The sequence below is a fragment of the Hordeum vulgare genome, chromosome 2H (assembly GCF_904849725.1).
Source record: "Hordeum vulgare subsp. vulgare chromosome 2H, MorexV3_pseudomolecules_assembly, whole genome shotgun sequence".
Taxonomy (NCBI): domain Eukaryota; kingdom Viridiplantae; phylum Streptophyta; class Magnoliopsida; order Poales; family Poaceae; genus Hordeum; species Hordeum vulgare.
This window is the reverse complement of record NC_058519.1, coordinates 565,525,709-565,540,342: the sequence shown is the minus strand read 5'-3', so window position 1 is coordinate 565,540,342 and position 14,634 is coordinate 565,525,709. Positions and strand designations below refer to the sequence as shown.

Sequence of the window (14,634 nt, the reverse complement as noted above, 5' to 3'; positions counted from 1 at the left end):
ACTGTGGCTGCATGCATGCATTCCCGACTGCTTCCCCGTCATTGTGTCGCACAATTTCGTCGAGATTGGTAGTACAATTCAAACGCTTGATTCGCATATGGTTATTTTTTTTGTATATGGGAGGATGTGGAACGCAGATAGTGACACTTGAGACTGTGAGAGTCTCACAAAGGTGAAGCCAACTACTCCCTCCGTTTTTAAATATTTCTCTTTTTTAGAAATTTTAGTATAAACTATATACAAATATATATATATATAGATAATTAGAGTGTAAATTCAATCATTTTGCGATGTATGTAGTTCATAGTTAAATATCTAAAATGATAAATATTTAAGAACAGAAGGAGTGGTAGGATATAACATTGCTCTGTATAGATCTGCACCGCATGCGATAATCGGTGTACGCACTTACTGGATGCCACTGAGGGATGTAAAGGAACAGGCTTCACATCACGCAATCCACCAGAAGAAAAGAATGCAAGCAAAGCAACTCTACTTCCAGATCACTATAAATACGGACATGAAGCACTCGTGATGCCTCACCCGAGCCACCGAAGCACACCCTAGCTTGCAGTCTCACTTGACCTCGAGGACACTCCAGCAGAGGTTTCAGTCATGGGTAGCCGCCGTGCAGGCCTCCTCCTCCTCTCCCTTATTCTGGCCAGCACCGCCCTCTCGCGCAGCGCCGATCCGCCGCCGGTGCACGACACGGACGGCCACGAGCTGCGCGCCGACGCCAACTACTACGTCCTCTCGGCCAACCGCGCCCACGGCGGGGGGCTGACGATGGCGCCCGGCCACGGGCGCCACTGCCCGCTCTTCGTGTCGCAGGACCCCAACGGGCAGCACGACGGGTTCCCCGTGCGCATCACCCCGTACGGCGTCGCGCCGTCCGACAAGATCATCCGGCTGTCGACCGACGTCCGCATCTCCTTCCGCGCCTACACGACGTGCCTGCAGTCCACTGAGTGGCACATCGACAGCGAGCTGGCGGCGGGCCGCCGGCACGTGATCACCGGCCCGGTCAAGGACCCGAGCCCGAGCGGCAGGGAGAACGCCTTCCGCATCGAGAAGTACAGCGGCGCCGAGGTGCACGAGTACAAGCTGATGTCGTGCGGGGACTGGTGCCAGGACCTCGGCGTGTTCAGGGACCTCAAGGGCGGCGCGTGGTTCTTGGGCGCCACCGAGCCATACCATGTCGTCGTGTTCAAGAAGGCGCCGCCCGCTTAAGGTCCAATGGTCCATCCGTGAAGGGCGTGCGCCCGTAGTGTGCATGTGTACATTTGAATAAGGCTGGCCGAAACAGTGTGCTGTGTTTGGTCTCTTTTAGAGCTGGTTGTATCTATATGCTATATAGAAGAAAAAAAACATAATTACTATTCCTAAAAGTGTTTTTGACACTAATGATAGCTATAAAATAGTCAAAATAGTACCACGCGGCGGCGGTGACCACTTCAAGTTGGAGGTATTGGTCTCATGTCCGTGCACAATAGTGGGATTATATAAGTGCTGCAATGTCATAGAAACATAAACTTTAATCTTCTCAGTTGCGCAACGAGGATTAGGGGCATTTAAATTATTTTTAGCATAGTTACGAGCCTCCCAAATATGCCAAAATGCCACTGCTAGTCTCCCAAATATGCCAAAATGCCACTGCTAGTCAGAAGATCTAGACATGAAACCATACAACCATAATTTTGATGACATGAAAACACATAGTTGCAAATTGATGTCATACATATATTTAATAATCTTCCACACATCCCTCACGTGCGGGCAGAAGAGCAGTGCATGTTCAACGGTGTCAGGAAGTGCGCAAAACTAACAAAGCTCGGAATAGGAAAACGCCACAAAGTAACCTTCATTTTGTTAGGTGTCTTTATTGAATTAATGCTTCAGCCAGTTGCTCGAAAAGTCCGAACTGATGAAAGGAGGCGGGCAATATATTTCAACACCCCCTCACGTTTAGGCTATTTTAATCCTTACACGTGACAGGAACTTGAACTCAAGACCTTTTTGCTCTGATGCTATATTGAATTCATGCTCCAACGAGTTGCTCCAAAAGTCCGAACTCGTGGAGGGAGGCGAACAATATATTATAACATCGATTACATGGTATGGAAAATACACTAAGCATAGAAGCTAAAACAACAGGGTTGGGATGACCCAAACGGGCGAGGCCAAAGCTCGACGGCGGCCACCATGGATGTAGGAGGAGCAGCGGCAGGGACGCCATGAAGAGAGTAGAGTTCACCGGAGCTATTAAAGCGGGCGATCTCGGCCTTGGTCTGGTAATCCTTCACAGCCAAACCAAAAGGGTCAAACTCAACAAAAATAGATTGTCGCGGGTAAATTGACGAATGAAAAATTAGGTTTTTAATAAGAGCGGGGTGCGACAAGGACATCAAGAAGAAGTGGTTTAGTGGAGAGGGAATTTGAGCTTCACCCATGTTGGAAATATGAGCGATTTACCAAGTGATTTTACTAGCAGAAATAATAGATAAACGACGACTACCATAGCAATCATATGATTGGCCATGCAATTATAAAGAAAATATGGAAGTTGCATATAAAAAGATGAACATGAACAGAACATATTTAGAAAACAAACTACAGCAAGAACTTGAGGCATGAACTCAAACAAGAAGAATACGAGAATGTACTGAGTTGCAGCTGCAGCAGTACTGGTGTTGGTGTTGTGAGTGGACATATTGTCGAAGAGGTGGTCGACGTCAGGGAAGAAGTCATCGTTCGGGAACAGGTCGTCGGTGTCCGTGATGAAAGCCAGTAGTCGCGCGGAGCGCTCCCCAAAAACCTTATCGCCCTTCTCCCGTACAGAACCTCAAGGGACGGAGTTTCGGAGGCCTACAGTCCCGACCTACGGTGCACGCCGCACGCCGGGATGGGGAAGAACATAGCAGCAGCACAGATTTCGGAAGCGGTGGCGAAAGGAAGTTCTCATGCGTCTCTCTGGAGAGGAGCGACCTCACTTTTATAAGCGCAAGAGAAGGAGGCGAGAGGCCAGCGACGGGAGCCGAAGGGTGCAGCGTTCGTGTTCAATATCCACTACAACAAAACGTTCAGCTTCCGAGTGACCTTTCGTATACCAGTTGTGCGTGGCAAAAATTTAGTTCGGCTCGGCTCATTCTCGCAAGTCGCGGCGCGGCGTGATGAGGCGAGGCGGGCGATGGAGGAGGAGGAGCGCGCATGTATGTCTCTCTTGTTCTCAAGCTCATACATGTGTGAAAACATGCTCCCTTATAAGGAGGTCCAACTTCCACTAAACTAGCAACGTGGGACTAAACTTTTCCACCTCTTGCCTTGCACAAATGGGTTGTGAGCCTCTAGGATTTATTAGGAATTTCTGAAATTATATATTGGGCTCGCCCAAAAGAAGATAAAAATTCTAGCAATCCCCCACCAGATCCCAGAGGCACACATAATTTGCCTTTAGTTCCAAAACACTGTTTTATATACCGATACTGCAGTGGAGACTATTAAGTTGAAATTTCATAGAACTCTATGCGACACTAGTAAGCAACTTGAACAGTGGGCTAGGACTTGAACTGTAAGTTTTCTACGAATCTAGCTTCACACACAGCCTTGACCTATACTAGGCTACAGTGGGACTTCCCTGCGGGTGGAGCTTATGCGTCATACTCCGAGATCTTTCATGAGTTTACTAGAGAGCACCCTACTCTCATAGATTGCGACATTAAGAATCAAACTTATATAGGTATGTTCTTCAAAAGATGTTTTGTAGGACAACATCTCTGCTTCAATAAGCCACTTAGAACATATTAAGATGTATATCAACCTGCCATGAAGTTTAGGAAAGTATTGCATCTTCATGGAGTGGTATCATCAATGATAATGATACTTTCATCTCAGTTGACCAACATCTTGTCTCTTCCACATCTAATTCACGGGATCTCCAATCACAAAGAATAGGTTACCACTGTGAAGAACTCAAATGGTGAGTCTCATTCCCATCTCCCTCGATGCATTATCTATCACATTACGTGATAGACCCTTAGTAATAGGATCTGCCAGATTTTTAGATGTTTGGATATAATCCAATGCAATAACTCCGGAGTTTCTCATTTTCCCAACATATTTTAACCTTCTCTGAACGTGTCTTGATGACTTCATGTTATCCTTTGAGCTGCTCACTTTCGTGATCACAGTTTGATTGTCGCAGTTCATAAGGATACCCGGTATAGGTTTCTTGACAACCGGCAAATCACTCAAGAGCCGGCGAAGCCAATCTGCTTCGATCGTAGCAGTATCTAGTTCTGTGAGTTCTGCTTCCATTGTTGACCTTGTTAAGATCGTTTTCTTGCAAAACTTCCAAGAAATAGCGCCACCTCCATGAGTGAATACATATACGCTCGTGGCCTTTATCTCATCAGCATCAGACATCCGGTTTGAATCACTATACCCTTCAAGCACCTTTGGGTGTCCAGTATAGTGAATTCCATAATTTGTAGTGCCTTTCAAATAACACAAAACTCTCTCTAGAGCTTTCCAATGCACATCTCCTGGTTTTGAGACAAATCGACTCAGTTTGCTAACAGCAAAAGAGATGGCAGGTCTTGTAGCACTGGCTAAGTACATAAGCGAGCCAATAATCTGAGAATATTTCAATTGGTCTCTGGCAGTTCTTCGATTCTATCGAAGCAGCACGCTGGCATCATATGGTGTGGGAGAGGGCTGATAATACTATATCCAAAGCGGCTCAAGATCTTTTCCACATGGTGAGATTGAAGCAACGTAATCCCACCATCATCGTCTCTCAACAACTTGATGTTCAGAATGACATCAGCCACTCCTAAATCCTTCATCTCAAAACAGTGAGATAGGAAGTCCTTGACCTCTTTAATAACATTGAGATTTGTTCTAAAAATCAGTATGTATCAACATACAAGCAAAGGATAACCCCCTCGCCCCACCATGGCGATAGTACACACATTTATCAGCTTCATTTACAACAAAGCCTGCAGGTGTTAAAGTTCTTTCAAACTTCTCATGCCACTGCTTGGGTGCTTGCTTAAGTCCATATAAATACTTCAACAACTTGCACACTTTTCCTTCCTGACCATCTACTACAAACCCATCTGGTTGTTCCATGTAAATTTCCTCATCCAACTCTCCATTTAGGAAAGTAGTCTTAACATCCATTTGATGAACGAGAAGATCATGTGAGGTGGCTAGTGAAAGTAGTACTCGAATAGTGGTCAGCCGATCCACAGGTGAGTAAGTATCAAAGAAGTTTTCACCTTCCTTTTGGGCATAACCCTTAGCCACGAGCCGTGCCTTGTACTTCTCGATAGTACCATCAGGCCTAAGCTTCTTCTTGAATACCTATTTGCATCCTATAGGTTTGCACCCATAAGGACGATCAGTGATCTCCCAAGTTTCATTTGCCAAGATGGAATCCATCTCACTACGGACTGCTTCCTTCCAGTAGTCAGCATCTTCAGACGCATAGGCCTTTGAAATAGAACTGGGAGTGTCATCTATGAGATACACAAGAAAATCCTTACCAAAGGACTTTGCAGTCCTATGTCTCTTGCTCCTGCTAGAAACTTCATTGTTCTCCTCCACAGTATTTTAAAAGTGTTCCATCGAAATGATAGGTTCAGATATTGTAACTAATTCATGATTCGATGAATTAGGCATCTCCTGATTAGATGAGGTAGCCATATCCTTCATGAGAAAGATATCTTCGAAGAAAGTCGCATCATTCGACTCCATGATTGTGCCGACATGCATGTGAGATACCTCAGATTTTACAACCAAGAATCGGTATCCAATACTATGAAAAACATATCCCAGGAAAACACAATCCACATTTTTTGGTCCTAGCTTGCGCTTCTTTGGGATTGGCACATTGACTTTTGCCAAACAACCCCAGGTTCATAGATAAGAGAGTTTAAACCTTTTTCTTTTCCCATTCCTCGAATGGAGTTATCTCTTTGTTCTTTGTGGGAACTCGGTTTAGGACATGACATGAAGTCAGTATCGCCTCCCCCCACCATGCCTTGGAGAGACCCGATGTGTCTAACATTGCATTAACCAAATCAGTTAGAGTACGGTTCTTTCTTTCGGCTACCCATTTGACTGAGGTGAATAGGGAGGCGTCCTCTCATGGATTATACCATGTTCCGAATAGAAGGAATCAAATTCATTTGAGAAATACTCTACACCACAATCGGACCTAAGCCTCTTGATCTTTCGATCAAGTTGGTTTACTGCTTCAGCTTTATAGTTCTTTAAATAGTTCAAAGCCTCATCCTTAGATTTCAGAAGATACACTTGGCAGTATCTAGTGGAGTCATCAATTAATGTCATGAAATATTTCTTTCCACCTTTTGTCAAAATAACATTCATTTCACATAGATCTGAATGTATGAGCTTTAGTGGTGCAAGATTTCTCGTTTCGGTAGTCGTGTGAGACTTACGAGGTTGCTTGGCTTGCACACAAACTTGACACTTAGATCCCTAGACGGTGGTGATGCTAGGGATTAAGTTCAATTTGGCTAGTCACGACATGCAACCAAAATTAACATGACAGAGACGTGAATCCCACACATTTTATTCACTATTGTTGCAAACATGATTAACAACTTTATTGCAATCGTCCGCAAAGGATAAACGGAACAGGCCTCCTCACTCATAACCTTTACCAACAAAAGTTCCATACTTGGATATTGCAAATTTATTCAACGGCAAAGACAAGCTTGTAGCCATCTCTACACAGAAGAGATCCGTTAACAAGATTTTTATTGACGGAGGGGACATAATGCATGTTCTTCAGCCGCACGACCTTCCCCGAAGTAAACTTCAGATCGACCGTGCCAACACCACGAACAGAAGCACTTGAACATTTCCCATCAGCACGGTGGAAGTCCATGCGGTCTGATAAGACGAAAACATGGAAATATCACCGCATACATGCATATTAGCACCTGTGTCAATCAACCAATCGGCAAACTGACATACTGAAAGGATAGTGGGAAATATACCATACCCAACATCCTCCACGCCAGTGTCACCAATGACAACATTAGCGGTCTTGCCGCCTTTCCCATGTTGACGGTTGTCATAACGGTTAGGGCAGTTAGGTGCCCAATGATCAGGGTCTCCGCACACATGACAAACACCTTTCTTCTTGTCATTCTTATTCCAGAAGTTGGTGTGTTGTACAGCCTTGTTCTTCCCATCGAACTTTGCTTTACCATCAAACTTGCCCTTGTTCTTGAAATTGTGGGGCTGGTAGTTTTTCTTCTGTACCAGATTGGCACTAGATCCTCCCTCTATACCTGGGCACGTGTGTCTTTTGCTCTCGCCTTTTATTCCACATCAAGAGTAACTATGAGATCCGGAACAAAAAACTCCTTCCTCTTATGCTTCAGTAAGGTAGCAAAGTTCCTCCATGAAGGAGGAAGTTTAGTGATGATGCCTATGGCAACAAACTTGTCCGGTAGCATGCAATTGAAGTGCTCAAGTTCTCTTGCAAATGACTGTATCTCGTGAGCTTTCTCAACCACGGAGCACTCTTCAGTCATCTTGTAGTCATAGAATTGTTCCATGATGTACATCTCTGTGCCAGCATCAGAGACCCCATACTTTGCCTTGAGTGCATCCCACATATCTTTTCCATTATCAGTTGACGCATAAGCATCAACTATGTTCACACAAAGAACGCTCAAGAGAGCAGCCTTAAACAAGGTATCCATTTTCTTAAAAGCTAGTTCCTGTTGAGCATTATGATCTCCTTCAGGTTTGCCAAGAGTGGCGTCATAGCAGCTCATGGTTTGAAACCATAGAACAGCTCTCACGCGCCACCTCTTATAGTGGATACCCTCAAACATAGGAGGTATCATGGAAGCAGCAAAAGCTCTCGGGGTAAATTGCCAATAATAAGGTTTTTGGATTGTTGGAAATATGAGCGATTTACCAAGTGATTTTACTAGCAGAAATAATAGATAAACCACGACTACCATAGCAAACATATGATAGGCAATGCAGTTATAAAGAAATTATTGAAGTTGCATATGAAAATATGAACAAGAACGAAACATTTCTAGAGAAGAATCTACAGCAAGTTCTTGAGGCATGAACTCAAACAAGAAGAATACGAGAACGTACTAAGTTGCAGCTGCAGTAGCAGTGGTGTTTGTGTTGTCGGTGGACATGTTGTCGAAGAGGTGGTCGACGTCAGGGAAGAAGTCGTCGTCCGAGAATAGGTCGTCAGTGTCTGTGATGAAAACCAGTAGTCGCGCGGAGCACTCCCTAAAAACCTTATTGCCCTTCTCCCGTACAGAACCCAAAGGGATGGAGTTTTGAAGGCCTACTGTCCCAACCTACGGTGCATGCCGCATGCCAGGATGGGGAAGAACGTAGCAGAAGCACAGAGTTCGGAACCGGTGGCGAAAGGAAGTTCTGATGCGTCTCTCTGGAGAGGAGTGACCTCTCTTTTATAGGCGCAAGAGAAGGAGGCGAGAGGCCAGTGACGGGAGCCGAAGAGAACGAGGGAGACAAAAAGAACAGACAGCAACCGAAGGGTGCAGCGTTCGTGTTCAATATCCACTACAGCAAAACGTTCAACTTCGGCTCATTCCCGCAACCCGCAGCGCGTCGTGACGAGGCGGGCGGTGGAGGAGGAGCGCGCGTGTATGTCTCTCTTGTTCTCAAGCTCATACATGTGTGGAAACATCCTCCCTTATAAGGAGGTCCAACTCCCACTAAACTAGTAATGTGGGACTAAACTTTTCCACCTCCTGCCTTGCACAAATGGGCTACGTGGGCCTCTAGGAATTATTAGGAATTTCCAAAATTATATATTGGGTGGCCCAAAAGAAGATAAAAATTCCAGCAACCAACACACTATATGGGAATAGATGAACCACCACCAAGAGTAATGGAAGGAAATGGAGAAGGAGTGCAAGAAGATAAAAAATGACTTGATGTAGACACATGACTAGAGGCATGAGAATTAAAAATCCTATCCGTACCTGGGTTTCCTTGGGCAGCAAAGTTGTTCATGGCATGGAGAAAGGTGGCTTGATCCGAGCTCGATGGAGCAGGTGAGGGTGGTGTTGGCAGCAGCGCCAGCTGATATGCTGGTGAAGGTAGGAGAGTCGATGAGGGCGTGTAGTAGAGACTTCCGTCAGCAAGGGAGGGCAATGGAGCACCGTATGGATCATATGATGGAGCGGCATGATATGCATCCGTCGACTGTCGAGGGGTAAGCAATCTAGGAGCACCAGTATGCGGAGGAAGGCTGGGTTGCCAAGCATCGGTGTAGGAAGGTGGAGCGCCAAGGGGGGACCGGGAATACCAAGGCATAGTCCATGCCTGGACAAGCCCGGTCCATGGATCATGCAGAGGACGCTAGGATGGAGCCGCATGTGGAGCACTTAGATCCGTCGATGGGTTTAAAGATGGCGGTGTCGAAGGAGGCGCTGAGTGCGTCAAAGGCGGCCTGCAAATAGGGTTCTTGCCGCGGTAGTTGGGAATGGGGCGCCAACCTAGAGGTAGCTTCATGGATGAAATCGTGGCCAACGTGGCAGAAGGAGCTGGCATGGGAAGCCCTGATGGAAACGACGTAGGAGGACAAGACGCAACATGGAAGACTTTTGGGCAAGATTCATGTTGGAAATATGCCCTAGAGGCAATAATAAATTAGTTATTATTATATTTCTTTGTTCATGATAATCGTTTATTATCCATGCTATAATTGTATTGATTGGAAACACAATACTTGTGTGGATACATAGACAAAACACTGTCCCTAGCAAGCCTCTAGTTGGCTAGCCAGTTGATCAAGGATGGTCAAGGTTTCCTAACCATGGGCAAGTGTTGTCACTTGATAACGGGATCACATCATTAGGAGAATCATGTGATGGACTAAGACCCAAACTAATAGACGTAGCATGTTGATCGTGTCATTTTGTTGCTACTGTTTTCTGCGTGTCAAGTATTTATTCCTATGACCATGAGATCATATAACTCACTGACACCGGAGGAATACTTTGTGTGTATCAAACGTCACAACGTAACTGGGTGGCTATAAAGATGCTCTATTGGTATCTCCGAAGGTGTTCGTTGAGTTAGTATGGATGAAGACTGGGATTTTTCACTCCGTGTGACGGAGAGGTATCTCGGGGCCCACTCGGTAATACAACATCACACACAAGCCTTGCAAGCAATGTGACTTAGTGTAAGCCACGGGATCTTGTATTACGGAACGAGTAAAGAGACTTGCCGTAAACGAGATTGAAATAGGTATGCGGATACTGACGATCGAATCTCGGGCAAGTAACATACCGAAGGACAAAGGGAATGACATACGGGATTATATGAATCCTTGGCACTGAGGTTCAAACGATAAGATCTTCATAGAATATGTAGGATCCAATATGGGCATCCAGGTCCCGCTATTGGATATTGACCAAGGAGTCACTCGGGTCATGTCTACATAGTTCTCGAACCCGCAGGGTCAGCACACTTAAAGTTCGACGTTGTTTTATGCGTATTTGAGTTATATGGTTGGTTACCGAATGTTGTTCGGAGTCCGGGATGATATCACGGACATCACGAGGGTTTCCGGAATGGTCCGAAAACGAATATTGATATATAGGATGACCTCATTTGATTACCGGAAGGTTTTCGGAGTTACCGGGAATGTACCGGGAATGACGAATGGGTTCCGGATGTTCACCGGGGGGAGCCCACCCAGGGGAAGCCCATAGGCCTTGGGGGTGGTGCACCAGACCTTGGTGGGCTGGTGGGACAGCCCAAGAAGGCCCTCTGCGCCATAGATAGAAAATCAAAGAGAAAATAAAAAAAGGAGGTGGGAAGGAAGAGAAGGACTCCACCTTCCAATCCTAGTTGGACTAGGATTGGAGGAGGACTCCTCCTCCCCTTGGTACGCAGCCCTTGGGGCTCCTTGAGCCTCAAGGCAAGCCTCCCCTCCCTCCTCCTATATATATGGAGCTATTAGGGCTGATTTGAGACAACTTTGCCATGGCAGCCCGACCACATACCTCCACGGTTTTTCCTCTAGATCGCGTTTCTACGGAGCTCGGGTGGAGCCGTGCTGAGATTACATCACCACCAACGTCCGGAGCGCCGTCACGCTGTTGGAGAACTCATCTACCTCTCCGTCTCTCTTGCTGGATCAAGAAGGCCGAGATCATCGTTGAGCTGTACGTGTGCTGAACGCGGAGGTGCCGTCCGTTCGGCACTAGATCGGAGCGGATCATGGGACGAATCACGGGGCGGTTCGTGGGACGGTTCGCTAGGCGGATCGAGGGACGTGAGCACGTTCCACTACATAAACCGCGTTTCTCAACGCTTCTGCTGTGCGATCTACAAGGGTACATAGATCGGAAATCCCCTCTCATAGATGGACATCACCATGATAGGTCTTCGTGCGCGTAGGAAATTTTTTGTTTCCCATGCGACGTTCCCCAACAAGTCCTTACGAGCTTGAGTTTCCGTGGCAAGCTGCAGCATGGACTGGGCTTCAGCGAAGGTTGGAGGAGGCCGCATCATCGGGATGAAGGAGGCCTTCTTGTCGAAATACTCGCTGAGCTCAACAACAATGATGTTGATGAGCTGCGAGTCTCTAACAGGATCGTCGAGTTCGCAAAGCTCGTCGATCGCCTTGATGCGCTGATAGAAGAGGTTCACCGGGGCATCGCCTTGGGCCAGGTTACGAAGCACGATATGTAGAGCGTTTTTCCGAGCATCTCTATTGCTTTGAAAAAGCTAGCGAAGAGAGCCTCAGATGTTGGCGGCGGTGGACTACTTGTGATCAAGCATGTTGAAGATCTCGATGATGATGCGGGCGTAGAACGAGTGAACAATCTCAAGATGTCTTTCAACCATTTAGGATCATCAGGGTGAGGAGGACTGTTGCAGCGTTCAAGGTGTAGATCGAAGAGGTGGCGCCAATGATAATAGTTGTGGGCGGCAAGGTCGAGGACGATGAGGATGAAGGGGTTGAAATCGGTGATGGTATCGGCGAGCGACATAGGCACATCCATGAGAGTAGTAGGTGGTATTTGTGGTGCTAGGGAAAGAGTAGAGGAATAATGTGCCACCGCGGTGGCGGCTTTGGCGATGAGAGAAGCCGTGTGCTCGAAGTAGCCAGGCGGCGGCGGCGGTGGTGGGGTGGGTGGAGCCATACCTTAAACCCTAGGATCAAAAACTGATACATGATAGATGTATAAAACTATTGCTTATTGATTATTTGGTAAATGGTACATTATTATATATAATGGTACAAACCGACTTAGATTAGGTATTACAAATCGACTTAGACTAGGAAAGTTGTGATCCAAGGAATAGTCTAACAACTTTCACTTTCCAGATTGAGTTCCCAAACTTTTCCTCTCCTGATATGTGTGACCTCTAGCCATATCCATTCTTGCAACGAGATAATAAAAACTTTTCTGACCTAGCCATGTTGTATGCAGATCATATAGAATATTCACAAAAATGAGTAAATGGCCAGCTAGCAAAATCACCCCCACCATGTCTGCTAATAGGGATACGAAGAATTTCACATGCCACATGATCAGTAAAGAAAGCACGTACGGTATCTTCATTCCAACAACCAATATCCCCATCAAGAAGACAATGTACTTTCACATCTGAAGTGGTAGGCGATGTAGGTTGAAGAACATGAGGCGAAATTGATGGAATCCAGTGGTCACACAAAATATTAACATGCTTGCCATCACCAATTCCCGATCTGACTCCACGTTTCAAAAGCTGACGACCAACCAAATTCCCATGCCATGTAGCAGATGCTGATCTAGGAGCATGATCATTCCAAAAATTAGTATGAGGAAAATATCGGCCCTTTAGCACACGAGCGCACAAGGAAGACGTATCCGTAAGTAGCCGTCGGCCTTGCTTGCCCAACATGGCTAGGTTGAAGATGGCCATATCAAGTAATCCCATGCCACCAAGAGCTCCAGGTGCCGACAACCAATCCCATGATCTTCGATGATTTTTTTGCTATCCTCTCTACCCCACCACTCATCGGACACAAATTTTCAAAAGTCTCACACGCGGCTATAGGAATCTCAAATCAACTCATAATGTAAGTCGGAATAGCTTGTATAACAGATTTCAACAAAGCTTCCTTACGAGATCTAGATATAGGAGGATCACACCATCCATGTATATTGCGCCAAGAACGATCAGTCAAGAATTGGAATATGCTAGTAGGTGATATGCCCACCTCAGTAGGCGTACCAAGATACATATCATTGAATGCTTCATTGGAGATACCCAGCCAAGTCTTCACCCTTTATTTTACACCCTTCGGGCAATCACGACCAAAAAACAATCAGGATTTCTCCTTGTTGATTAACTGCTGAGAACTATTAGAATAGAGGTTGAGAATAGACTCAAACGCATCCACACTACAAGAATAAATTCTTGCAAAAAGGTGCTGTCATCCGCAAAAAGGAGATGTGAGATAGGAGAATCGGAACAACTGTTCCTAATACCATGTAGCTTGCCACAATACTCCTCCTGAAGCAACATACTTGCACGCCCTTCAATGCATAAAAGAAACTAGTAGGGGATAATTGGGTCTCCCTGACTAAGCCCCCTTGAGGGCACAACCGGATCAGTAAGTTCATCATTGACTCTGAAAGCAGATCTGACATTAGTCACACACCCCATTAGTGAACTGATCCAAGCCAGATCAAAACCGAGCTTGGAAAGGCAACCATGAAGATAGATCCATTCAACACGATCATATGCCTTCATCATTTCAATCTTCATGGCAAAAAATGGTTGCTTAGCTTGTTTTTTTCTGATGGTGTGCAAGGACTCATAAGCAATCACAATATTATCGGTGATCAATTGTGTAACACCCCAAAAATCGGGTTATCGATTTTTGTGCTGTTATTCCTCCCTAGCTTTTCTCTCCCGGATTTTTCCTTTGGAATTTGGCAAATGACCAGGAGAACCTAGTCTATCCTCAACCTCTAAGTGCTTTTTTCCATATCCTTGTGCCCCTTGTCCTTGCTGCATAAACCCCGAATCCCCTCTTGGAAGCCCTAGCTCCAAAGTATTGGAACAGGGAATCCTGTCTTTGTGTTTTCAAAGGAGCCATCATTTCCCTTGCCCTGTTGATCCTTCAAATCTTCGCAGAGATCATCATTCCCTCATAGACCCCAGATGTGCGTAAATATTGCGAGGTTATATGCAATATTTCCCCACTGGAATTAATTCATACTTTTGCTTGTGTGAGGATTAAATCTTGGAATATAGCTATCCATCTCCAATGCTCGTGATATCTTGTAGAGGTATTTTTTGTGATCCTATTGAGCTCCCATAAAATATTGGCCATCATAGAATAAAGGAAAATTGCATTTTTCCTATTTTATGCCAATATAGCATTTTGGGGCCTCTCCAAAGGAACTACCATTTTGGTAGCTAGGAAAAATCCCAAATAATTGGTGGAGCGTCTCATATCCATATAATCATCATTTCCATCAGAAGATTAAGTTCCCCAGTTAAAAAATTGAGCACAATATCCCTTTGTAAATTCTGTCCAGATCTTCTGTTTGCAAAGGAAGTGCTTGATTCCTTGTACCC

General features: G+C 45.5%; 1 protein-coding gene across 1 annotated transcript; it reads left to right on the top strand.

Annotated features, from left to right (window-relative positions):
- Positions 1 to 531: 531 nt before the first annotated feature.
- LOC123430560 (alpha-amylase/subtilisin inhibitor) lies at positions 532 to 1,331 on the top strand. Its single transcript, XM_045114420.1, has one exon. The coding sequence runs from the start codon at positions 616 to 618 to the stop codon at positions 1,228 to 1,230; it is 615 nt and encodes a 204-aa protein (XP_044970355.1). The 5' UTR covers positions 532 to 615; the 3' UTR covers positions 1,231 to 1,331.
- Positions 1,332 to 14,634: the final 13,303 nt, after the last annotated feature.

Excerpts from the sequence above, each read along its gene's own strand:
- LOC123430560 (XM_045114420.1), top strand. The coding sequence starts at position 616 with ATGGGTAGCCGCCGTGCAGGCCTCCTCCTCCTCTCCCTTATTCTGGCC.